The 24,532-nt window shown below is 42.7% G+C and overlaps 1 protein-coding gene and 1 long non-coding RNA gene across 2 annotated transcripts in view; one reads left to right on the forward strand and one right to left on the reverse strand.

Moving 5' to 3' along the window:
* LOC139030197 (uncharacterized) overlaps positions 1-24,532 on the forward strand; it is a 61,636-nt gene that overhangs the window by 30,505 nt on the left and 6,599 nt on the right. The gene's annotated exons all lie outside the window — the stretch shown is intronic.
* Positions 732-20,435, reverse strand: CHRNA9 (cholinergic receptor nicotinic alpha 9 subunit). The gene is made up of 5 exons (XM_070451991.1): positions 18,364-20,435; positions 17,899-18,044; positions 16,841-16,995; positions 8,806-9,338; positions 732-5,218 (listed from the first exon to the last, which is right to left on the reverse strand). Exons 1-5 carry the CDS (start codon positions 18,593-18,595, stop codon positions 4,677-4,679), a joined length of 1,608 nt encoding a protein of 535 aa, XP_070308092.1. The 5' UTR covers positions 18,596-20,435; the 3' UTR covers positions 732-4,676.

The following is a 24,532-nucleotide window of genomic DNA, read 5'->3' on the forward strand; positions in this document are numbered from 1 at the left end:
ACAATCCACTTAAGAAGCAGAAAGTGGTAGCTCAGAAGACCAGAGAGAAGAGCTTCAAGAAGGAGGAAGTGGTCGATTGTGCTGACAGCAGCATAGAGGTCTCAGAAGCATCCAGCAGATTTGGCAGTTCCCAAATGATGAACTTGGCGAAAGTAGTTTCAGTTGAGTGCAGTGAGAGAAAGTCGGTTTGTAATTTTAGAGTGAAGTCAAAAAGTGAGAGAATGCCCCAGATGACTTCCCTTCGTCCAGATCCACGCTCTACCCTTCACCACTCTGCCATCTGTCCCAGATATATGCTAACATCAATAAGTTTCCATGACTGTGTTGAGTTTGGTCAATGGTGAGCCTTGGGAGGAGATTGAAGGGAAGGAGAGTGAGGTGGAGATAACTCCACCTCCCTGGACTCCCCCAACTCTCTGCTCATGGGGTCTGCTGCATTCACTCAACCAAAGTTCACGATCTTCTCCAGCTGGGTTCAGGTAACTACTTCTCCTGCCTCCTCTGGGCCCCAGAGTGGAAATACCTCTGCTTTGCTAGTCTTAGTGTTTCCTTCCACCCTTTGTGTTTCTTTACATCCTGCCCACACCTTTGTAAATAGTCCTTTATTAAACCTTCCTTGAATTATCCAAATTTGAGAATATCATTTGTGTCCTGGTGGAACCCTGAAAGATGCAAGAGGGTGGGGGACCTTGGCTGGGAAGAGTAGAGAGATAGAAATACACAAAGACAAGTGAGGTTTCATTGCAGAGTTTATTTTTTAAGTTAGAGAACCTTGGGTATACCGACAAGCTCATGGAGTTTTAACAGCCGGGGCCTATTTCAAAGGTGTAATCTGATAGGAAAGAAGTAGGCAGAGAGCTCTTTGCTTGCCTCTGGAGTTGATGACAAGTGGCCCCACCAGTGTTGCTCAAGATATTCTGGAACCTGTGCTTCCAGTTTGACCAAGACAATCCATTTGCCAGGTTTGCTCATGGTTGTGTTGGCAAGTATTGGTCTGAGCGATGAACTGATGGGAAAGACACAAAGGCTGAAAAAGGAGAAAAAACAAAGGTTGGGACCTCAACAAACCCAGGCACCCCTCACTGTACCAAGACAGCCAGACAGTAAAGTCGGTGTTTTCTGAACTTTGCAGGCCCCATGTGACCCCGCCTTGCTCACTTCGCTCACCTTGCAGTCTCCTCTTTTGCAGGTCGCTGATTCCATCTCTGCCCTGAGGGCCTCCTTTCTCTTTCTCAAATAACAATAAGCTCTGTTCTGCCCTTGAGCTTGAATTCTGACCTTTCCACTGCCTGCAACCTGGCACTCTCCCCAGGTCTTATCCTGGTTAACTCCCTCCTATGATCAGAGCTCATCTTCAAAGTCACTTCCTCAGCAGGCCGATCACCCCAGTCCCTTTGGTCCCCACCCCTCACCCATTTCAGGGAATCCCCTAGACTCCTCTTTCAAAGCAGTAACCATGTCTTAAATTTTATGGAGGTGGAGAATTTTATTCAGAAAGTCAAGTAGGTTTTCTTACATGCCTTTTGCTTTTGTTTATTTTTACATCTATGTCTTGAATCATTTGGAATTTATTTTTGTACATTGCATAGGATGGGGGCTCTTTAACAGTCTAAACATGTTGGCACTTTGTTGGAACCTTGTCTTCCTTTTACTCATTCTTTCAATAAGCGTTTAATGGCTAATGACCTCATACTACACCCTTTATTGCCACAAAAAATAAAAAGAGAATATCCTTATCACAAAGGATACAAAGAGAATAATGCCAGAGTTTCTGGGCCCTAGACCTGGAGAGGACCTCAGTGTGCTTGGGGAAGTAGATCTGTGAATGGAGAAATGAATTGCTTTAGTGCTGCAGGACAGTTATAAGCTTCTGGAACTCTGGTGAATAATGCATTTCTATTCATCTGAGTCTCTTACTGTTTGTAACATGTGTCTTACCCACTGAAATCATTTAATGAGTACTTTAACAACTAACCTGAGTGAAGTTTTCACTTCTCAGAAGTTCCAAATGCATCTTCAGTTACTTCCCGAATTTCTCCACCAGGATGCCCCACAAGCATTTCCAACTCAAGACACCCTAAACAGAATTCTTTCCTCCAAAACCTGGTCCTTCTTCACTCTTCACCTCAGTTGTTTGAGATGGAAAGCTCGGATCATTCTCAATGTCACCCTCTCCCCAGACCCACATCCAACAGGTCACCAAGTCCTGTCCAGTCTAAGTCATAAATACTTTGTGATTCGTTCTCTTATTTCCACCGTCTTGGGTCAAGCCTTCACTATCAATTCCCTGAACTGGTCTTTAAAAAACTTCAGTAGATCTCTCTATCTTTTCTCTCTTTTCTCTGCAATCTTCTGACTTTCACCCCAGTCTCATTTCTGAAATACAAGTCTGACTCTATCACTCTGTATTTGCAATTCTTCCATGTTCTCAGATGTTTTTAGGAAAAATTCAACATTTTTGGACACATGGTTCAATAGGACTGCCTCAATCTGGCTATAGATATATCTATCTAAGACAAATGATCTAAAATACAGAAAAAGTTATACTCATAAAATTGCTCATTGAGTACTGTACTAGTCTTCTACTGCTGTTATAATAAATTACTACAAACTTAGAATTTTGTGCCTTAAAACAACACAAAGGGAAGATGGTTAGATCCCTGGACTTTGTAACTCTGGATTTATTTTTGTGTAGTAAATAACCTCTATCTGCTTAAGTCACGGTGCATCGGGTTTTCTATTATGTATTGCCAAATGCAGTTGTAACTTATAAAAGTACTTCTATAGTTAAAGAAAAAAAACAATCTGATTCTAAACTATATTTCCCCAAATCTTCCTAACGCAACTCACTCCTTTCTCTGTTTAGCAAACGCCTATGCATTCTTCAAAACCCAGCTCAAATGGTACACCCTGACAAAGTCTTTCCCAAGCTTTCCCTCAAACAGATTAATCTTCGTTGTTCCACGGCATATTGTCCAAGCTGCTATGATAGCACTTTTACACTATGTTGTATGTGTCTGCTTTCTTAACTATCCCCTCTACTGAACTACAAGCACCATATGAGAAACCAAAGCGTTGAAATCACATTTTGTATTTGTTTGCTTCAAAGCTGACACAGCACTCAGTATGTAGTAGGTACACAATAAATAGTTTACAAATAAGTAAACACAAGATTAAAAAACAATGTATATATGTTTAAACCAAATACCTTCTTTTCTAGCTTAACCCTTGTCTTCTCTCCATGTTGGCGCATTTGTTTTTTACTGGTAAAAGAATAATTGAGGGGCTGGAAGTTAGGGCATGTGTATTAGTACTTGGATCATTTTAATCAAGATGCAAGTGAAGAAATTTGAAGACATATTTGACTCAAAGTAGGAAAAAACCGGAGAAGCATAGGCAGTAATTTAGAGCAGAAATTCAGAATTAAGAACAAGAATCCTTCAATCAGGACTTTTCTGGTGGTCAGAGATTAAGACTTCACCTTCTAATCCTAGGGATATAGATTTGATCCCTGGTCAGGGAGTTAAGATCCCATGTGCCTCACGGCCAGAAAACCAAATCATAAAACAGAAACAGTATTGTAACAAAATTCAATAAAGACTTTTAAAATGATCCACATCAAAAAAAAATCTTAAAAAAAAAAAATCTCTCAATCACTACCATCCTAAATCATGATCTGCCAAAAAGCAGTGTGGCTTTAGCAGACCTGGCCTAGATTCACAGGGCCAAGGGTTTATCTCCCAGCTCTACTTACCACCTAGGTAGATGTGGAGGCAGGTCACTTAACACCCACATTCCTCAGAGACAGCTTCTTCCTCTGAGAAAGGTGACTAGAAACACCTGTTCACCTAGCTCACAGAATAGTGGTGAAGATTAGCAAGGATCAGACCTGTGCATAAGATTCGGTACAACACCCACTTCAAATGTGAATCATGTAGCTTTACTATAGGTAGGAGAAAATAAATGTTTGGTGAATAATTGAATGAATGAAAAAAATCAGCCCAGTTTGTGGGTGATTTTACTTAAACCCAAGATTAAATGTAGGAATGACTTCATCTTTAAGGTTCGTATAATACATAACCAACATATATGACATCATCAATACAAAGAAAGCTCTTTTCCCCCAATGAATTGCCGATCCTTAGACTTTCTTTATGTGGTGCAAAATGTTTTTATTCCATCGTTTGAAATACAGCTTGAAATGCACCAGAGAAATGAGAAAGGTAACATGGAGACTTAAATTAACACTAAGGAATATAAGACTATTTTCCTTTTTTTAAAAGCATGTTCTAGTAGGGGCTAAGGGGGGACTCAATTTCTTTTGTTTTGCTTTAAATTTTAAACAGAATGCGGTATGCTTTGTAAATGCACTGCTGAAGGAGAGAATAATTGTGTGATCTAGAAGCCACCTACCACTCTGGTAGGATAAAACAGTGACCCTTCTCTATTTCCTCCATTGTCTTGCCCTTGAAATTTTGAACCTCCTGCATAATTTAAACTGACAGATATAATATTGATCTGAAGTTAAAAATAAAAAGTAAAGACAACATAACCCGTAATTTATATATATTTGTGTATCTGTGTGTAAATATGGATATAGATGTTTCTGATTTGGAAGAGCATTAGAGTAGATCACAGGGACTTATACTGATTTATTCCCACATATCTAATGCTCACTAATCTGCTCTTGCTATGATCAAAATAGTCATCACAAACACCATAATGAAAAAAACCCACATGAAAAATCGGTCTATGACTTTTGCAACCTTTTTCCATTCACTCCCCTTGGAATTGGTGGCCTTGTGGTCTTTGAGGCACTTGGCAATGTATTCAATATTCCTCGTCAACACTCTGTACCGGGCACAGTAACTGTCACCATCCTCCAGGTTCTCACCCTGGTACCTCAAGTCATTCTTTAAGAGTTTGTTCATTTCCTTCTTTCTGGAAGGGCCTTTATTTCTGGATGTTTTCAGGTTAGGCTCTGGAAGTTTGTCATAAACCTTTGTGAGACGGCCTCTCTCCCTGTCTTGGTGGGGGCTGAGGCAGCTCTCACCCACGTCGTAGACAAACAAGATCCTGGACATGTATTTCAGGATGACCACCCGGGCCCAGGGCGGCACTGGCCGGGCCTCGGCCCCGCAGAAGTGGATATTCATCACCATGATGGTCAGCGCAGTGGAGGCTGTGACCAAGGCCATTGTGGCTATGTAGTATTTCCCTGGAAAACAACGCAACCCAGTTAGCTTAAAACTGTCTTCAAGGGACTTCGCTGGTGGTTCTGCAGTTAAGAATCCATCTAGCAATGCAGGGGATGTGGTTTTGACCCCTGGCTGGGGAACTAAGATTCCACATTCAGAGAAGAAGCTCAGCTCACGGACTTCAATTAGAGAATTCGTGTGCTTCAATGAAATATCCCACGTGCCACAGCTAAGACCTGAAGCAGCCAAATAAATAAATATCTATTTAGGGAGAAAAACTGTCTTCATATTTGACTCACGAAGAAACAACTGGAAGTTGTACACATTAATGGCGACTAGTATAGACTTTTGAATAAAACTGGGTTCAAATCTCAGCTCTGCCATTCAGTAGGCTGGTGACCTACAGCAAGTTACATAATTCCGGTAAGCCTCAGCTTTCTTCTCTCTATAGACTATACTATTCATATCTAACTCACAAGAGTATGGTGAAACTTAATTGAAAAAACACAGGAAAAGTTTTCAGCATGTCCACTTCCTTGAGTTAAAAGGTTAATTTTTGCTCTCACTATGTGAAAAACTTCTACATTCAGCAAAATAAATAAACCATGAATGATCTTGGTCAGTTCTCAGAATTGTCTTTAAACCTTGTTAATATGGAATCTCACTCCTACTGGAAAAGAAAGGAGATAGTCTTTAATACGTAATTGCAAAAAGCAAATAGTCATGAAAAAGGAAAATTAAGGAAGGAAACAATAAAGATAAGTGAACAAATTTCAGAAATACAGAACAAAGAACCTAGAAGATGAACAAAAACAAGTTATTTGAAAAGATCTATAAAACTGATAAACATTTGATAAGGCCATTCATGGAATAGTGGCAGGAGAGAGAAAAAGGATGCAATAGAAAAAATAAAAGGATAGAAATTTAGAAAACAGTAAAATAACATTACAAATAGCCATATGATAATACATTCAAAAACCTAGATGAAATTTCTATAAATATGTCTGTTAGTCACTCAGTCATGACTGACACTTGTGACCCCAGGGATTGTAGCCCTCCAGTCTCTTTCATTCATAGGATTTTCCAGGCAAGAATACTAGAGTGGGTTGCCATTTCCTTCTCCAGGGGATCTTCCCAACCCAGGGCTCAAACCTGGGTCTCCCACATTGCAGGCAGACTCTTTACCATCTAGAAGATCTAAGAGGAAAGAATGCTTGAATAGAAATAGGAATTAAATACCTCTACCCACCCATCTTCCAAAAAGCTCTAGAACCAAAAGGTTTTACAGGTGAGTTTCATTGAATTTTTAAGGAACAGATAACTCATATCTTAATGCAAGTTGTTTCAAAAATAGAAAAGAGGGAATACTGCCTAACTGGTTCATTTTATGAAATAAATTTAGCCTTGATTCTAAAAGAAGCAAGAAAGGAAATTTTAAGGCCATTTCATTTATAGATACATTTGAGAAACTCCTATAAAAATCACTGGATAATTAAATCCTATGGTGTCTTTAATTGATAACTCATCACAATAAATGATTTAGTTCAACAACAGAAAACTGTAATTCACAACACTAATGGAGGAAAAGAAAAAACTCACATGATTATCTTAACAGATGAAAATAATACATTTAATAATGCTCATCATCTGTTTATTATTTGTTAAAAGCTCTGAGTAAACTAAAAATAAAATCCTTCTTAGCATTGTAAAGGCTATGGGTCAAAAGCCTGGATCAAATGTTATACTTAATGCAGGAAATGTACATACGTTTCTTAAAACTGGAACTCTATTTCATAGGTGCTACAAATCACACATTGTGGCTATTAAAAACTCTCAAGAAAGATCTGTGTGCACCCTTCCTAAAAAGATACATTTCATATTATCACGGAGACAGGAAAAGTAATGCTTGTAAAATTCATGAGACATGTTCTGAGACATCTTTCTTCAGAAACTGAGCCAGCTTGCTGTTGAATGTCGCTGGTAAAGCAGAGAGCGGGATTTGCTTATTGATCCTGCCTCAAACAGGGTTATGATTGATGTCATCACTGTCAATCATTTCTGCCTTAGGAGAAGTAATGAAAGAACCAATACACTGCTTCTGCTTTATTAGTGGTGATGAGAAAGGAGAGAGCTTTCTGTCTCTATTTCTCAAAAAGATGTACATGAGTGTGAGTGCAAGTGTGTGTGTTGTGTGTGTGTGTGTGTGTGTGTGTGTGTGTGTGTGAGTGTGAGTGTGTGTATGTGGCTTGCTTGGAGAAACATAACAAGGAAGAAATCTCCTAACAGAGAAACCAATGTAATAACATCTGAATGTTATTCAGATGGGTAATACTACATTCGGGAGAGAAAAGGCAGTATAATATCTCTTTTGTATTGGTCACTAAGTCTCTTGGTGTTCTGAAATTTCCCCCCGCTGATTGCTTTACAGAACTAAAAACTAGATCTAGCTTCTGATTCTTCAAAGCATCTATTATACCAGAAGTCACTGAGGCAGAGGTGGTGGATCTGGGTGTTATCCTTGGCGGCAGGAAGTAGGCATTAAAGGTATCAGGAGGGGTCTCACGACAAGAGAGAGAAAGGAAAAGGAAGGCAGTGACGGCAGCCACAGTCTACAGTTCTGCCCTCAGAGGAACATTTCACTATTGCAGATGTTTGAAATGTGATCTACTTTAGAACCACCTCAGACTCCCAAATCTTGTCCAAGACTGCTTTTTAAAAAAACCTCTTTTGCTGTGAGAACCTGTATTTTTTTCTTTCCTTTGGCTAAACCTCATGGCATGTGGAACTTTCCTGACCAGGGATCGAACCCGCACCCCTGCAGTAGAAGCACAGAGTCTTAACCACTGGACCACAAGTTACCTGTATTTTTAACAGTCTCTCTCACACCTATTATACCCAGTAAAGGTTGAGAATTGTTCTATCAAGGGTAGATGGCAGGCTTAAAAATCTAGCTCATCATTTCTATCATGTATACCATTTTTTCCAAAGAAGAAACCCCTTGTGATGTGATAAGATACTGACAGTCACTGTTGGTTCAGTCCTCACCATATGCCAGGCTCTGTGCTAAGCAACGACACAGTGAGATAACAATTACACAAATTTTGAAGATGATGAAGCAGAGACTCAAAGATTAAGTAAATTGCTTAAGGTTGGTCAAGGAAGGAATGGTAAAGTCAGAGTTCAAATGCAAATTTCTTTGACTTCAATATCAGGGCCTTAGCCTAAAAGCCAGTCGTTTTTTGACTTGAACAAAAAGCTCATCAGAATCACCCAGAAAGCTTGTGAAAACAGTTTGCAGGCTTCACCCCCACCCTGGTCAGCAGGTCTAGGGTGGGCCAACTCGAGGCTGATGCTGTGGGCCCAGGACCATGCTTCAAGGACCACCGCTCTAAACCACACGGCTCTCACTCCTCTTTGGGGTAAACCTGGAGACCTCGAGACCAGCTCTGTCTTGAACAGCCACATCCCTGTTCAGAGATGCCAACTGAAGACACTACAGGAGCCTGTGTTGAGTTTGTAGTTGACTTAATTGTTATGAGTTTAAAAGCACTGATACAGCCACAGTCACCAGAAAGCTGACTCAATAGTGTAAGAGACTTGAACTCACCGATCAGAGGGACGTTTTCGGAGGCTGGCATGATCTCTGCCACCATGAGCTGAAATACAGTCATGGCCAACAGTATGGTCACTCCCAGGGAGACCTTTTCCCCAGAGGCTGCTGGGAGATAGAAACTCAAGGGAGCCAGAAAAGATATGAGGACGCATGGGATGAGGAGGTTGACGATGTAGAAGGAGGACCTCCTCTTCAGAAGGAGAGTGAATGTCACATCCGGGTAAGGCTCTGAGCAGCAGCCGTAGGAGATCACGTTCTTCACAGCAGGCATGCCGTGCACCTCCCACTCCACGTCTTCAATGAAGTCGGAGAGGTCTCCACTGTCCAGGGCGTTGAATATGTCCACCTGATTGCCATTGTAGGTCCAGGAGCCAAAGGTCAGGTTGCACTGCTGATTATCAAAGGGGAAGTAGGTGACGTCCACCACACAGGAGCTTTTGGTGATGGCTGGTGCATCCCAGGTGATCAGCCCATCATACCGCAGGACCACATTGGTGTTCACGGGCTCAGAAGATTCATCGTCAGCCCTGGAGGTCAGAGGAGGAAAATAAGAGCTGCTTGCCAGGGCAACTCACTAAGTTCTTTAACCCAGACAGCTCACCATCACTTCGGTGTCTTTGGCAATGGACCACCATTCTTGTCACCCTGGCTTGAAAGTCCAAAATCAACTCTGATTTGCCCTTCTTCTCCATCTCCTATAACTAGTTAGGGCCAAGTTCTCTTGGATTCTTCCTTTAAAGCATCTCTGCCAGACTTTCTTAGTGGCCCCGTGGTTAAGAATCCACCTGCCAATGCAGGGGACGCGTGTTCAATCCCTGGACTGGGAAGATCCCACAAGCTACGAGGCAACTAAGCCCGTGCTCCACAACAGAAGCCACCGCAATGAGAAGCCAGCGCACCCCAGCGAAGAGTAGACCCCGCTCACCGCAACAGAGAGAGCACGCGCGCGGCCCAGTGCAACCAAAATTAAACAAATACGCAGCTCTGCCTATTATTCCTTCCTCTCCGTTCCTGATGCCACTCTCTCAGTTCAGGTATAATGATTCAAACACCCAGACAAAAAGTAAACGAGGCTAACATCTGACAGAGAGGCTCTGCCTAAATGATTCTGTTAACTTTGGGCACAAGAATATTAAAGTAGTTCTTTGTTGCTGTTGGAAGAATTTTACATGCTTATTGTAACACATCTGAAAAACACAGAGGAAAAAATTATTCATCTATAAAAGATAATAATTTACTCTAGATATATCTTGTTTTTGCTTTATCAACATTTATGGCTGGCATTTGGGGGGGGTACAAAATTTCTATTTCGCTTTGGGGAATGACTCTTTTTCCACCACCATTGTAAGGCAGATGAAATGATGATCAAGGTACCCTAGGCTCCCCTGGCCAGGGGCTGGCTTGTGACCTGAGGTAGGTCCAACTGATTCACACTCCCTGGAGTTTAAATGTTAAGCAGAGTGACCCAAAGACCAAAAAGAGTCAATCTGGTAATGGATTCCTAGAAAAATCAATTAATTAAATTTTTTTTAAAAATTCAATAGCCCCTTGTCTTGAAGATGGAGTAGTCCTAGTCTGTCCTTTCCAAGGCCTTATCAGTGGCTATTCTCCTTTAATTTAGTGAGCTGTAGCATGTCCTTCCTACAAATTCCTTTTTTGACAAGATAGACAAAGTCAGTTTTCAGTGCTTTCCGCTTTAACTGATACATTTCTGTTGATATTTAGTGCATATTTTTCTGAGTGTTTCTTACAATTTTTCCCTATAAATTGTATTATGGCTAAATGTAATGTGATATGCTGGATTAGATCCTGAAACAGAAAACAGGACATGAGTGGAAAAGCTGATGAAGTCCAAATAACAGCTGTAGTTTAGTTGTGTGCTCAGTCGTTCTGTCGTGTCCAACTCATTGCAACCCCATGGATTGTGATCCACCGGGCTCCTCTGCCCACAGAATTCTCCAGTCAAGAATACTGGAGTGGGTTGCCATTTCTTATAACAGGGGATCTTCCTGACCCAGAGATCAAACATGCATATCTTGTGTCTCCTGCATTGACTGGCAGATTCTTTACCACTAGCACCATTAATAGTATTATATTAGTTTTGGCATATGTACTATGGCTATGTAAGACATGATGTTAAGGAAAACTGCGTGAAAAGTATACAGGAACTCTGTACCATCTTTGAAACTTTTCAGTAAAATTATCTTGAAATAAAAAAGTTAGTTTACCAAAAACAAGACTGAGACAATTTTAAAATGTAGGTGGTCATCTGTCCATAATCTTCTGCAACATTATTTTCATGGGTAAATGATATTCAATTATACTCCTTGTCAGAGATGTGCCATAGTAATTTAACCAGCTCACTGATGTTCAACATTATGGTTGCTTCTATTTTTTACATTTACAAACAATGCAACAGTGAACATCCCTGTCATCAAGCTGTTGCATTTATCCACTGACTCTTTCCTTAGGTTAAACTGCTAGAAGATGATGTATTAGATCTAAGAACTGACATGTTTTACAAGGTTTTTCCTGCTTATTAACCTTTAGGTACCACAATACAACGGTCTGATTGTGTCCACTCTAATCAAAGTATTGTAGCTGAATTGTGGTGCTCAATTATTAATGCAAGTCTAAAGAGGGGATCTTTAATGTGGGTCTTGTGAAGACAACAAAATGGCATTTTTGAAAATGCAAGAACCTACCCTCTGTAAAAATAAAAAGTATACAAAATTAGCTATCCCAGAATTGAGAACTGGAGCATCACTCACCTATCCTACCTTGGTATAAGAGATCTAGGAGTCAGAGAGAATATATCTGGAGCTAGAAAATTCTATTAGTCATGGTCCTTGCAGGAAATGGATGGCACATTCAAATTAGATGGCTTGAGGAGGATTTAATAAAAGGATTATCTACTAAGATAAGTATAGGGCAACCACTCTAGGACTAGTAACAGCAGAGTTATCACCATTCCTGGGCCTGGAGAAATGAAGGGAAGGTGCAATTACCAATGCTGGAGGGAAGAGAGGCAGAAGTGGGTCACCACGACAGGAGACCTGCTGCTGCTAAGTCACGGCAGCTGTGTCTGACTCTGTGCGACCCCATAGACGGCAGCCCACCAGGCTCCTCTGTCCCTGGGAGTCTCCAGGCAAGAACACCGGAGTGGGGTGCCATTTCCTTCTCCAATGCATGTATGCATGATAAGTCACTTCTGTCATGTCCGACTCTGTGCGACTCTATGGACAGCAGCCCACCAGGCTCCTTTGTCCATGGGATTCTCCAGGCAAGAACACTGGAGTGGGGTGCCATTTCCTTCTCCAATGCATGTATGCATGCTATGTTGCTTCTGTCATGTCCGACTCTGTGCGACTCTATGGACAGCAGCCCACCAGGCTCCTCTGTCCCTGGGAGTCTCCAGGCAAGAACACTGGAGTGGGGTGCCATTTCCTTCTCCAATGCATGTATGCATGCTATGTTGCTTCTGTCATGTCCGACTCTGTGCGACTCTATGGACAGCAGCCCACCAGGCTCCTCTGTCCACAGGATTCTCCAGGAAAGAATACTCGAGTGGGGTGCCATTTCCTTCTCCGATAGGAGACATACCTTCTGTCAAAGGACACAGCCAGCGAAAGATAATAACTATAGGAAGGGAGCAAGAGAATACATGCCCCAACCTTACTCTCTTTTCTCCCTCAACTGCTCACAATTTTTCTCATTGGGCCAACCCAACCAGAAGTCAGAGGGCAAAGGAGCCCACTGTCTGAAAACATCACCCCAGCTACTCAGGACGAGTTTGAAGACATTACTATTAATTGCTTCATGACCAGTACTTTGTTTTATTTCCCTGGTTTCTTGATCACATTATTTCACAGCTCAGCACTTGCAGCGGTTTCCTATTGCCCACCAATGCTTCCAGATCTCCTTGAGCAGTTCTATAAGCGCTTAGAGGGGTTTTGATAGCTCTATCCCTGACCCTTTCCAAGCTTTAAACTTGCCTTTACAATCTCTTTGTTGGCCGTCTCCATGTGAATGTTCCTTTGGCCTCCCAAACTGAACAGGTCTCACAATAAATCCTTACCTTTTTCTCCAAACCTGTTCCTCTTCTCCCTCCTTTACTACCAATCTCATCTTTTTTTTTTTTTTAAAAGAGTTTTACCGATTCGCATACAATAAACTGCATATGTTTAAAGTGTAAAATTTGATCAAATTTGACACAGGCATATCCAATCTCAGTTGAAAGTTTTCCTACCCTTTCCATCATCTAAGCTACATAAGCAGAACTTAAAGCTAAATTATAGACAAATCTATTTTCAACAGGGTACTCAATTTCTCATTAGGTCTAAAATCCAAGTGTTAAACCTGTTCATTAAAATCCAACCATTAAAACTATCTCATAATAAACACACATCTGAAATTTCTGTAATCCACTCTTTACCTAATTTTAAAATGTCAGAAATCCTCGCAGTCTCTTACACCAACCATTATATTGGCCATAGACCTATACTAAACAACCCCACCAGGACTTTGAGCCCAGTTTATTTATTCCTTTACTCAACTGCTAATAGCCAATATCTGCTTGAGTCATTATATTGTTATAGAGCTCACTACCTCTTAGGAAAACTCATTATTCAAATTATTAGTTTTTCTTTTAGCTGAATTAAAATGCAATTTTAAAACCCTTTAACTTCTACTCATTGTTTTGTCTTCTGGAGGAATTTTCTCTTTTCCCTCCACCTTATTTTCTCTTCGATTTTGCCTATGATAGCCATCAAGTCTTTCTAAGGACCTCTCTCTTTCTAAATAAGCATCAATAAATTCAACTGCTCCTCACATGAAATAGCTTCCAGGCACATCACCATCCTGATCACTCCCCAGATAATCTAACCCATGGACTCAGGCACCAGTGGTGAATCTAGATGTTCAGCATCTTCCTGCCCAAACTCTCTTTATCACACACGACTGGATCACCTGTCTTACACCCCTCTTTATTCTCCCTACCACCACTCAGGAAGCTCATTCTGGGGTCTACAAGGTTCGGTACCGGTTTCTGAGAAGAACTGATTATTATATCCGAGATCAGAAGATTCTACAGGTCCAGGAATTCAGCTAGAAGGACCAGGGTCAGGGTAACAGCTATCACCGGGGTACCTCCTCTGCCTGATACTCTAACCCTCTTCCATTCTCATTTCAGCTGCTCAAAGGGATGCAAATGACATCCAATCACAGCTACGTTTAGGGTTTCCTCTACATATTGATAGTAAAACTCTGATGTTACTGAGAAGGAGAATACACAGGAGAAAAGAGGATTCAAAACAGAACTGTCCATAAGAGGAGAGCAAAGAAGACTAGAGTTAACCCAGAGGAACAGAAAAGAACTGATGAATAAGTATAGTAGGAAAGGTCTGTGTGGAAAAGTGTGGGGACCAGAACTCACACATTTCAAGGACGCCAGTGATCTGGGCAGGGAGGGGAAGGATAGAGACTGGGGACAAAATTTACCAAAGCCACCACGGGTTTCTGGGAGCTCACAAGTGCATAACTGGCTTCTCTGATAAAGGAGGTCTGGGGCAGGCTTAACTTAGGTCACCACGTCAGCTCGCAAAGAAGCCTTTCAGTAAGAGCTGGTCACTGCTTCCGTCAATCAAGCAAGATGAAAAGGAGAACCAGCATTTTGTTTTTTTCAGGGAGAAATCTGAACTTACAGAATGCTGTGAGTGTTCTATGTAAAGTGTCTCCTCTGATTATTCTCCAGGAGGACGTGATGGACATCCTGCCTCATTCTCTTGCCTTCTATGTATGTGTATGTGTGTGTGTGTGGGGGGGGGGGGGGGGGCAGGGTGTGAACCATGGTAGTAAAGCACCAGTACTTGGAGAAGGAAATGGCAAGGCACCCCCGTATTCTCGCCTGGAGAATCCCATGGACAGAGGAACCTGGTGGGTTATAGCCCATGGGGTTGCAGAGTCAGACATGACTGAAAGAGACTTAGCACTGGATGTCATCTTGCTTAGGAAGGCATACAGAAGACACCTCTGGCCACTCAGAGTGGGGAATGGTCAGCAGGATCGGAAGTATGATTCACAAGGTTGTGACCCTTGGACAAGCTGAGCAGGGACTAAGGCTAAAATACAGGCTGCAACCGACCAGTGTGGCTTCCTAAAGGGAAACTCACGCCCAGTAGAAGGCTGAGTTCCCAGGAGAGTCCCCCTCTCCAGTCGCTCCTCATTCATCTCTCTCTGCTCAAAGAGCAGAAATTGTAGCAAACTAGCAAAATTAGCAAAATTTTCCTAACTCTGAGAAACTTGAGTTCCAGGATAAAAAGAGAGAGAGCCCCTTTGACAATAGGTGGAGCAGCTGACCCCGAGTTGTGACAGAGTGATCTGGTTCATTCTCAAAGTGCGGTCCGTGGGTCAGCAGCACTACCATCTGGAGCTCATAGAAATACAGAACGTCCAACTCTACCCCAGACCTGATGAATGAGAATCTGTATTTTAGCAGGTTCCTCAGGTGATTCATGCACACTTTACAATTTGAGAAACTTAAGTTTTACCTGCCCACTCACTAAGACCCCTTACTCTCAGACCAGGAAAAGGCCAACTGGTGATCTCCAGTTCATCTTCCACTCTATACAAAGTCCAAAATCCATGGGCCAGCCTCTTGCTGGTCCATTCTGATTTAATATTAATGTATTCAGTCACTCAGTTGTGCCTGATTCTTTGTGACCCCATGGACTGTAGCCCGCCAGGCTCCTCTGTCCATGGAATTTTCCAGGCAAGAATGCTGGAGAGGGTTGCCATTTCCTACTCTAGGGGAACTTCCCAACCCAGGAATTGAACCCTGTCTCTTGCATCTCCTGCACCGGCAGGCAGATTTACCACTGCACTGCCTGGTAAGCCCCCTAATCGTCACAGTATCATGTATTTTCCATATATGATCATAGACAAGGAAGCACCACTGCTATGGGCTGAATTGCATCTGCAAAAAGTTCACATGTTGAATCCTAGCCCCTGGCATGCCAGAACGCGACCTCATTTAGAACAGAGTCATTGCAGATGTAATTAGTAGTTAAAAGTATTTAAAAGAAGAGGTCATATTCTGTGGGATTATGAGTAATTTTTACTTATCTTAGTGCCTTAATTTAGACTTTATCTTTTTTAAACAGTAAATCTATAATTTTTTTGGTGTTAAGAAAAGCACAATAAAATTATCTTTAATTTTTAGAAAAAGACGAGGTCATATTGGTGTAGGGTAGGCATCTAATTCAACATGACTAGTGTCTTCAATGCAAGGGGAAATATGGACACAGACAACACACAGGGAACATGGTACCATGTGAAGAAGAAGGCAGAGATTGGGGTGACGCTTCTACAAGTCAAGGGGCCAAAGATTGCCAGCAACCACCCGAGAATCTAGGACAGAGACATGGAATGTTCCTCACAGCCTCAGAAGGAACTGACCTTGCCAACACCTTTATCTCATACCCAGCCTCCAAAACTGTGAGACAATAGTTCCGGTGGTTTAAGCCACCCAGTTTGTAGTACTTTGTTACAGTAGCCCTAGAGAACAAACATGACTTCCAATATCGTTTCTCACCTGAAAGGGAGAACGTAGCTCTGAGATTTTTATGACCATTATTATTTTATTATCTGAGATTTTATAACTATCAGTTCAGGATCTAGGAACACGAATTGACTTAACCTCATGCGTGCTTCAAACTCTCCTCTTCCATTATGTTTGGTGGTGGTGGTGGTGGTTGGTGGCGGTTTACTTGCTAAATCATGTCGGACTCTTTGTGACCCCAGGGACTGTAGCCCGCCAGGCTCCTCGGTCCATGGGATTCTCCAGGCAAGAATACTGGAGTGGGTTGCCATTTCCTTCTCCAGGGGATCTTCCCGACCCAGGGATCAAACCTGGGTCTCCTCCATTACAGGTGGATTCTTTACCAGCTGAGCTACCAGGGAAGCCCCATTATGTTTTACGTTCTGTTCAGTCAACAGATTCATTCCCGAGAAGCTACTGGCTTGCACTCACTTGTTATAAAGGACAATATCCGGTCTCCACACCAGGTCGCTGGGAATCCTGATGGAGTCCAGTCCATCATATTGGTCTCGATCCCACGTGAGATATGCGTCATGCCAGATTTGGCGGATCCACAAATAGGCAGTCAGGATTTGGTTTCTCTCATCCTGCACAATTAACCCAGATATAACTGTCCAGTAGACACCTCAATCAAACACACTTTGTCTGTAAAACACCTGTCTTCAAAACAGCAATTCCAAGAGCACTAATCCATTTCCAGTAAGTGAGAGTTTTTTCAAGTCTATCCCCTTGATTGACTTCAAGATCATATTTTTCCTGCTTGCTTAGTGTTTGGAACATCAAGTGGACAAATATTTAAATCATCAGATGCATGGGTCAACTGCTAAAATTTTTATGAAAATTGATCAACTGATGAATTATTTTTTTTTGAATGAAAAAGTCAGCAAACATCAACAATGTACAGAAGAAAAAATTTTGAAGTTTCATAACTCTGTGTAACTAAACACATATGAGCATTAATGTATGTCATCTTAAAACATCTTTTAAAAATTGGAATAAAATTCATATTGCACGAAACTCACCACTTTAACCATTTTAAAGTGTGCAATTCAGTGGTTTCCAGTTTATTCACAATGACATGCAACCATCCCCATTTTCTGCTTCCAGAACATTTTGTCATCCCAAAAGAGAAATCCTATGGCAATCAAAGAGTCAATCACTATTTCCCCATCATTCTCACAGCTCCTGGCAACCTAACTCCGCTTTCTGTCTTTATGGTTTCGCTGACTTTGCACATTTCATAGAAATGGAACATGTAATGTGTAACCAACTTTCTTGAGATGTTCTAAGACTGTTAATGTTCATGGAAAGGTTTAGGTGATTTCGTGAAATTAATTTTGTAGAAAGCGTTCCTCCCCTGCAATTCCCTTCTCCCACCAGCTTGCACACAGAGCTGTCTGTTCTCATTTTCTCTCAAATTCCCAGGCAAGACATTCCCTTTAGAAAGCACTGTTAGTTTCATTCAGAAGCGTCAACACTACGTGACTCACCATATCCTTAATCTGAGAAAGTGTAATCTGGAGTGTGACGTTCAGGACTTTATCTGTATCTTCTACTGGACGAAGAGCATTAGAGTAGTCTTCAAAAAGGTCATTAAACAACTTCTGAGCATATTTTCCATCTGCTGGCTCTACAGCTGCTCAAAAAGAGGGATCTGGATCAAGCTTCAGTGTTATGTGTATTTCAAGGCAAAGAGCAACAGACCAAGGACTAGCATTAGGTCTATCATCCCTACCTACCATCCTACCATCCTACCTACCTACCAGCAGCTAGGGACAAGCTCTGGGTCAAGTGGAGTTGTTTCTCTGGCAGGCCTTACAGGATCAGCATGACACAGTAAGAAGCCAAAATACTTCCTTACAGTTAGAGCATCTGTTCTTTTCCTGGCCCACCCAATGTTCCACCAAAGAAGTGACCCCTGAGCTAAGACCGTTGCACACCCACCAGCCTCTTACCTCTCAGTCTGGAGGCAGCAAAGTAAATCCAGCAAAAGGAGATGCAAGAATGGGGCCAGTTCATCTTTCCCCCTAAGTCTCTATAAGTCCCCAGCGAGGCAGTGAGGTCTTCCAATTCTCCAGCAGCGGGAAGGGTCTGGGCACACGGCTGCCCTGGTTTCTGTCTCCGCACAGCAGATGGGGAGCTCAGACTTGCCAGGCACAAAGCAGGCTTGCCAGGTCCCCTGTCCATCAGTAATCTGAGACTAGCGGCTCCAGCAGGTAAGATACCAGGAGCCCCGGGTGGGTTAGGTCAGGCAGTGCTGCCCTGGGGGAGCTGCCCCAGTTGAGAATCCCCAGCTACCTTCACTAGGAATATCCAGACCAATCTTTCCAGGGAAGAGAGCTGGGAGCCCAACACGCCCGAGATTCCACCTGTGCAGACCAGGCATCTTCTACACCTGCAGTGAGTAGGCTCAGTCTGAGTTCGGGCTCTAAGAAAAGCTGAACTGACCCATCCGTGGGGTAGCCCATCCAGAAAGGCCCGATGCGCTTTGACTGCCTTTTGAAGCGGGGACGAGAAGCAGTTCCATGATCTTTGAACAGACTGGCACTTGGGTTTCTTCTCTGCTTCTCATCACTCCTTCAGTCGTCCCACCGAGCGCGCACCTTGCTCGGTAACTTGCGTGAGTCTGCGTGTGCGCATGCGTGCGCGCAGGTGGGTGGCGGGCACCCGTGGATGGGAACAGAGCCTTCACTTCCTTCGCAAGCTGCAGCAGTCCTGCGCTTTGGACTAGCAGTAGACGACCTAGGTTTGACTGCTAGTCCAAACCCTCCCTCATTCTACACAGCTTTCCTGAACTGGAGACAGGGAAAATAATCCCTCTCTGCTAGAGTTACTGGGGTACTGTATGTAGAAACCGTTTGTAAATTGTAAAGCGCTGAGTCGGACACACCTGAGCGACTTTCACTTTCATGTAAATATTAGTCATTTTCACCTCTGATCAGCTTTGCAGATACAGAATTTCTGCATTTACCAAGTCATCCACGGTTTACTAGCACTTAAAAAAAGTTCAAATGCTAAGAATGTATAAGAATGATTCATAACCAATGGTGCTTTGCATTTGGATGCCACTCTATATCCTCTCAGGCATTTCTCATATGTGATCTAATTCTGCTCACACAAACGAATGTCAGTTTCCAGTTGTCATAGTCTGTCCCTTCTCTTGCCTGGGGAAGCTGCCTTGGAAAACTAAATTAAGATCATTCGGTTGCCTGGAATCAGAGCAAGGAAATTGGAGAGGTCTACTTCATCAGGTTACAGCTATCTGATGAGTCAGCCCGTCCCTCTTCAGGAATATATCCTCCGAATGGAACAGACACTCAAGCCGCCAGCTAAGTGTGTTTCTTAATTGCCTGTGCCCTTGTGTTGATTGTGAAGATGTAACTTTCCTGACACCCTTAGTCTGACTCATTCATCAGATGACACAGTTCCTGGTGCCCACGCACAGCCTTCCCTTCTAGAAAAAGCCATCCACTCTGGAATCTCAGAAGCTGCAAGTCCTTCTGAAATGGAGTCAAGTGCCTCATTTTCGCATGAGGAAGCTGATGTCTAGAGATGCGAGTGGTTTGCCTCCAGCAGCCCTTGGCCAGAGTCAGAATCCAGGCCACCCACCCCTGCTCAATGTGCTCCCCACGCTAACTCGGCCTCTCCTTCTCATGGGGAGAGATGCTCTATGTCTGATGCCTCATCACTGGGGACGGCCGTGGGAGTAAGCGATCAGTGAACAAACACATGGTGTTAGCTACTGCTCCAGCTGTTTGTAAGCTGCCTCAAAAGTAATCGCCTTTGGTAGCCTGATTGCTTTCCATTAACTCAGTTCATTCAGTCGGTCACTTGGAATTCTTTTTAAAAATGTAAGAGCCCTAAAGGAAATCAGTCCTGAATATTCATTGGAAGGACTGATGTTGAAGCTGAAGCTCCAATACTTTGGCCACCTGATGCGAAGAACTGACTCATTGGAAAAGACCCTGAAGCTGGGAAAAATTGAAGGCAGGAGGAGAAGGGGACGACAGAGCATGAGATGGTTGGATGGCATCACTGACTCAATGGACATGAGTTTGAATAAACTCCGGGAGTTGGTGATGGACAGGGAGGCCTGGCGTGCTGCGCGGTTCATGGGGTCGCAAAGAGTCGGACACGACTAAGCAACTGAACTGACTACCTGAGGCTCATCTGTCAATGTTAACACAAACCACATTAAGCCAATACTTTTGAGGGGGGCAATTCTGCCTTTAAGGGCAAAGATGTTAATAACTAGAAAGCAAACTCCTCTTAAATTCATTCTAAAAACAATCACTGCGATGAGAAGCCCGTGCACTACCAGGAAAAGTTATCCCTGCTCACCACAACTAGAGAAAGCCCACGCAAAGTGAAGAAGACCCAGCTCAGTCACAAAGAAAGAAAGAAAGAAAATTTTAAACTAAAAAAACAACCACTAGGTGTTTTCCTAGGGACCTACACATATTTACCCAATGACTACGCTTCCATTAGCTCCAAATTACAGAGAAAGTGACAGAGAAGTCTTTAACATAGTGGTCCTATAACTTGTAAGAAACTAGTGGAAAAAGTAATCCATTAAGTTCATCACTTAGAGTTCAATAAGGCTAAAAAGCAAGCAGACATAATTCAGACTGACTTTCTAAAACATACTCTCAAGCAATGAAGATAATCTGAATAAACCACAGCCATCCAGAAATCTGGAACCTCCAGGCTACATCCCATTTCCTGAGAGCCCATTAACTTTGGAATGGTCACATCTGTTAGCGTATTAATTCAGGTTCACAGAGCACAAAACTATTTAAGTTGGTAAGTTCATGATATTCAGGCCAGCAGTTACCTTTCCTGGATCATGGGTAGAAATTCCGAACAGCATTTCACCATAGTTTGTGTGATAGAACCATCTGAGGGAGTATATCCTGGCCCTGGCCAGGGACCTACAATTCAGAAAATTTCTAGAGAGCACAAATCCTTCCAATGTCTGCATCTTTTGAGAAGCAGCTTGTTGTTATTCATTAGTAAATTCATGTCTGACTCTTTGTGACCCCATGAACTGCAGCACACCAGGCTTCCCTATCCTTCACTATATCCCTGAGTTTGCTAGAACTCATGTCCACTGAGTTAGTGATGCCATCCAACTATTTCATCCTCTGTCGCCCTCTTTTCTTACCCTCAGTCTTTCCCAGCTTCAGGGTCTTTTCCAATGAGTTGGCTCTTTGCATCAGGTGGGTGGCCAAGGTATTGAAAAGCAGCATTCCTTGCCAAATAAAGTAGTTCAGTCATTTCAGAGCTGATTTGACTTTGAAATCATTTTCAGATTTGGCTATGAGCCAAATCCTCTTCTATGGACAAATTTCAGGGGACTTGTCTGTTCCCAAAATATAATATTAGGATACTAGAGACATTTGATATGATCTTAATAGCTTTAAGCACAATTTTTATTATATAAGCAACATATGTCTGGTGCAGCAAGTTAGAAAGTATAGAGAAACACAATGAAGGAAAAGAAAGGTTGCTCAGAAGAATCCATCCAGGCAGAGACAGGGTTCATGCTGTGGCCGTTTTTTTAGACACTCATGGAACTGTATTGTCATATCCTATGAGACCTGGAAGGACCCAGGTCAATAGGAAAGCTCACTCCATGCAGATCAAGAGCACAAAGAAGCACCAAGGGCGCTCTCAACACCCCTCTTCTGTTCTCACGGGGTCGCTGCAGTTTACGCAGGATCTGCCCTGAATGCCTCTCATCCTTTCCCACCTCCTCCCTCCCTCAGGTCCCTGCTCAACCCTTTTTAGCTGAAACTGGTGAGAACCCTTTGTCCAATGAGGTCAGGCCTTCTCAGGGCATTCCCGGCTCCATTCTGGGAGAAGGATGGCAGTGCTTCCCCTCTTTGAAATAGAGTTCCCCTGGACAGAGAATCCTCATGAACTCTTCTGCCCAAACACCCTCTTCCCCAGCAGCAGAGAGGGGAGATGGGGAGAAGATAAAAGAGTGAAGAGGACAAATAACTTCATTCTGTTACATGCATTTTTAAATAAAAATTGCAAAAATAAAACATATTTTGTAAAGGGTTCCCCCCTACAAATTAACATGGCATGAATAATTTCTCCATGTCCTTAAGTCTAGAATCAGAATATTTTTAACCCTTGAAAAACTCATGGAGACCATCTAGCTGACTTACCTTGTTTTACAGATGAAAAGACAGGTCTACCCAGAGAGGACACAGACAGGACAGGACAACAACTTTCCTTCGAGAGCCAAGTCAGAGCCCCTCAGCCTCCCCGGAGCCCAAGCTCCTGGTGGAGAACTATCCTGGGTGCCCAGAGCTGTCACCTGCTGACCAACGCCTCCTCCCAACTCACTGAAATCTCAAGAGATGCCCCGATGGACCTCTGTGCCTGAGGCCTTATTTCATGCTACTTTCTAATGGATTCATCTGAGCATGTATCTCAAAATTTAAAATTCAAGGTTTTTTCCTTGCTTTCTTTCTTCTTTTTTTTTTTAAGGAATAATCTCCAAATTCTTTTACCATGCACCAAAGTTTGGGATAAGGGTTGGTAGCTAGGATGTCAAATTATGCCAAAAGGATTACTACCTACTGAGGCCATACTCTCTGAACATTTTCTGGTTTCTTTTAGTAATCAAGAAAACAGTATAGATCTTAAGAACACAAATCTGGAGTCAGACTGCTTGGATTCAAGCCTTCCTGGCACCTCCTAGTTGTGTTAACTTTGGATGGATTCCTTAACCACTCTTTGCCTCTGTTTTTTCATCTACAATATGAGGACAAGTCTAGTAGTATCTGCCTCTCTTGTTTTGAGAACTAAATGAGTTAACATATGTGAAACTCTTGAAACCACTCTTGCAGGACCTTCCCAGGGACAGACACCCCCCACAGACACCGACATGCCCCCCACCTTTTGTCTGTAGAAAAGATTTATCCTCCTTGGCCTTCCATGAGCTCTAAAGAGCAAATTCAATAAGAGAAGTGAGAAAATGAGGAAAGAAGCCAAGCAAGGCAAAATAATAATACTTTAGCCCTAAAACAAAATCAAGGAGCTTCAGTTCTTCCTCAAGGGCTAAAGATAATATCCTGAGCCATATCCCTGAGTTGTTTTGTAGGTAGTAAGACCGCCACCAGGTAGAAGACACTAACCACGCTGACCACCATCACAGAGACCCCAGATGGGAAACAGAAGGCTGATAATGTTGACTTCTGAAAGACTACTCTGTTACCTCACCATCAACCAGTCAGAAGAATGTTCATGAGCTGCTCACCTCTAATGATGTTTTTAAAAGTCCTTCCCTGAAAGCCACTGGGGAATTTAGGTCTTTGAGCATTATCCACCCATTCTCCTTGTTTGACACTTTGAAATGAATACTACACTTTTCTTTAGCACAACATGGTGTCAGAAGATTGGCTCTGCTTTGAGCTGGGTGAGAGGACCCAAATTTGACTTGGTAACACCCTAATAACAGTGTTTAACCATAAAAAGGACTAAACAAGTGATGATGAAAAGGGAAAAATGCAACCGCAGCATTTTTTAAAAAACTGAACACATAGAGTCTAGCCACAATTTACCTATCATCTACTCATTTCTCTCCCGTCTCCCCGCCCCCTGCCCTTCTTCCTCTTTTTCTGTCTTCCAACTTCTTGACAGACCTGATTAGAGAATAATTATTTTATCTGACAAGCACTCTGCACGATGAGCGGGAGAACAGGAATGCTTCCATTGCCTTGTTTCTTCCTTTTTTCATTGCAGTATTAGTACTATTGCCAATCCACTGTGGATTTCATTATGTACACGCTTTTGTAGCAGTCTTTTCGTCTCTTTTTAAGGATTTCTTTATTCACTCACTGTTCATCTAGTTGTCTTATTTTTGGTTGCGCTGGGCCTTCGCTGCCTTGCAGGAGCTCTGTCTAGTCTCAGTAAGCAGGCGCTTCTCCTCACCGAGGTGCCTGGCTTCTCACTGAGGGGCTTCCTCTTGCGGCTCCCAGGCTCCAGGCCTCTGGCTCAGTCGTGGCTCATCGGGTTAGTTGCCCCAAGGCGTCTGGTATCTTCCTGGGCCAGAGACAGACTCTATGTCCCCTGCATTAGCTGCAGATTCTTTGCCGCTGAGCCAGCAGG

The sequence above is a fragment of the Odocoileus virginianus genome, chromosome 21 (genome assembly GCF_023699985.2).
Source record: "Odocoileus virginianus isolate 20LAN1187 ecotype Illinois chromosome 21, Ovbor_1.2, whole genome shotgun sequence".
NCBI classification, from domain to species: domain Eukaryota; kingdom Metazoa; phylum Chordata; class Mammalia; order Artiodactyla; family Cervidae; genus Odocoileus; species Odocoileus virginianus.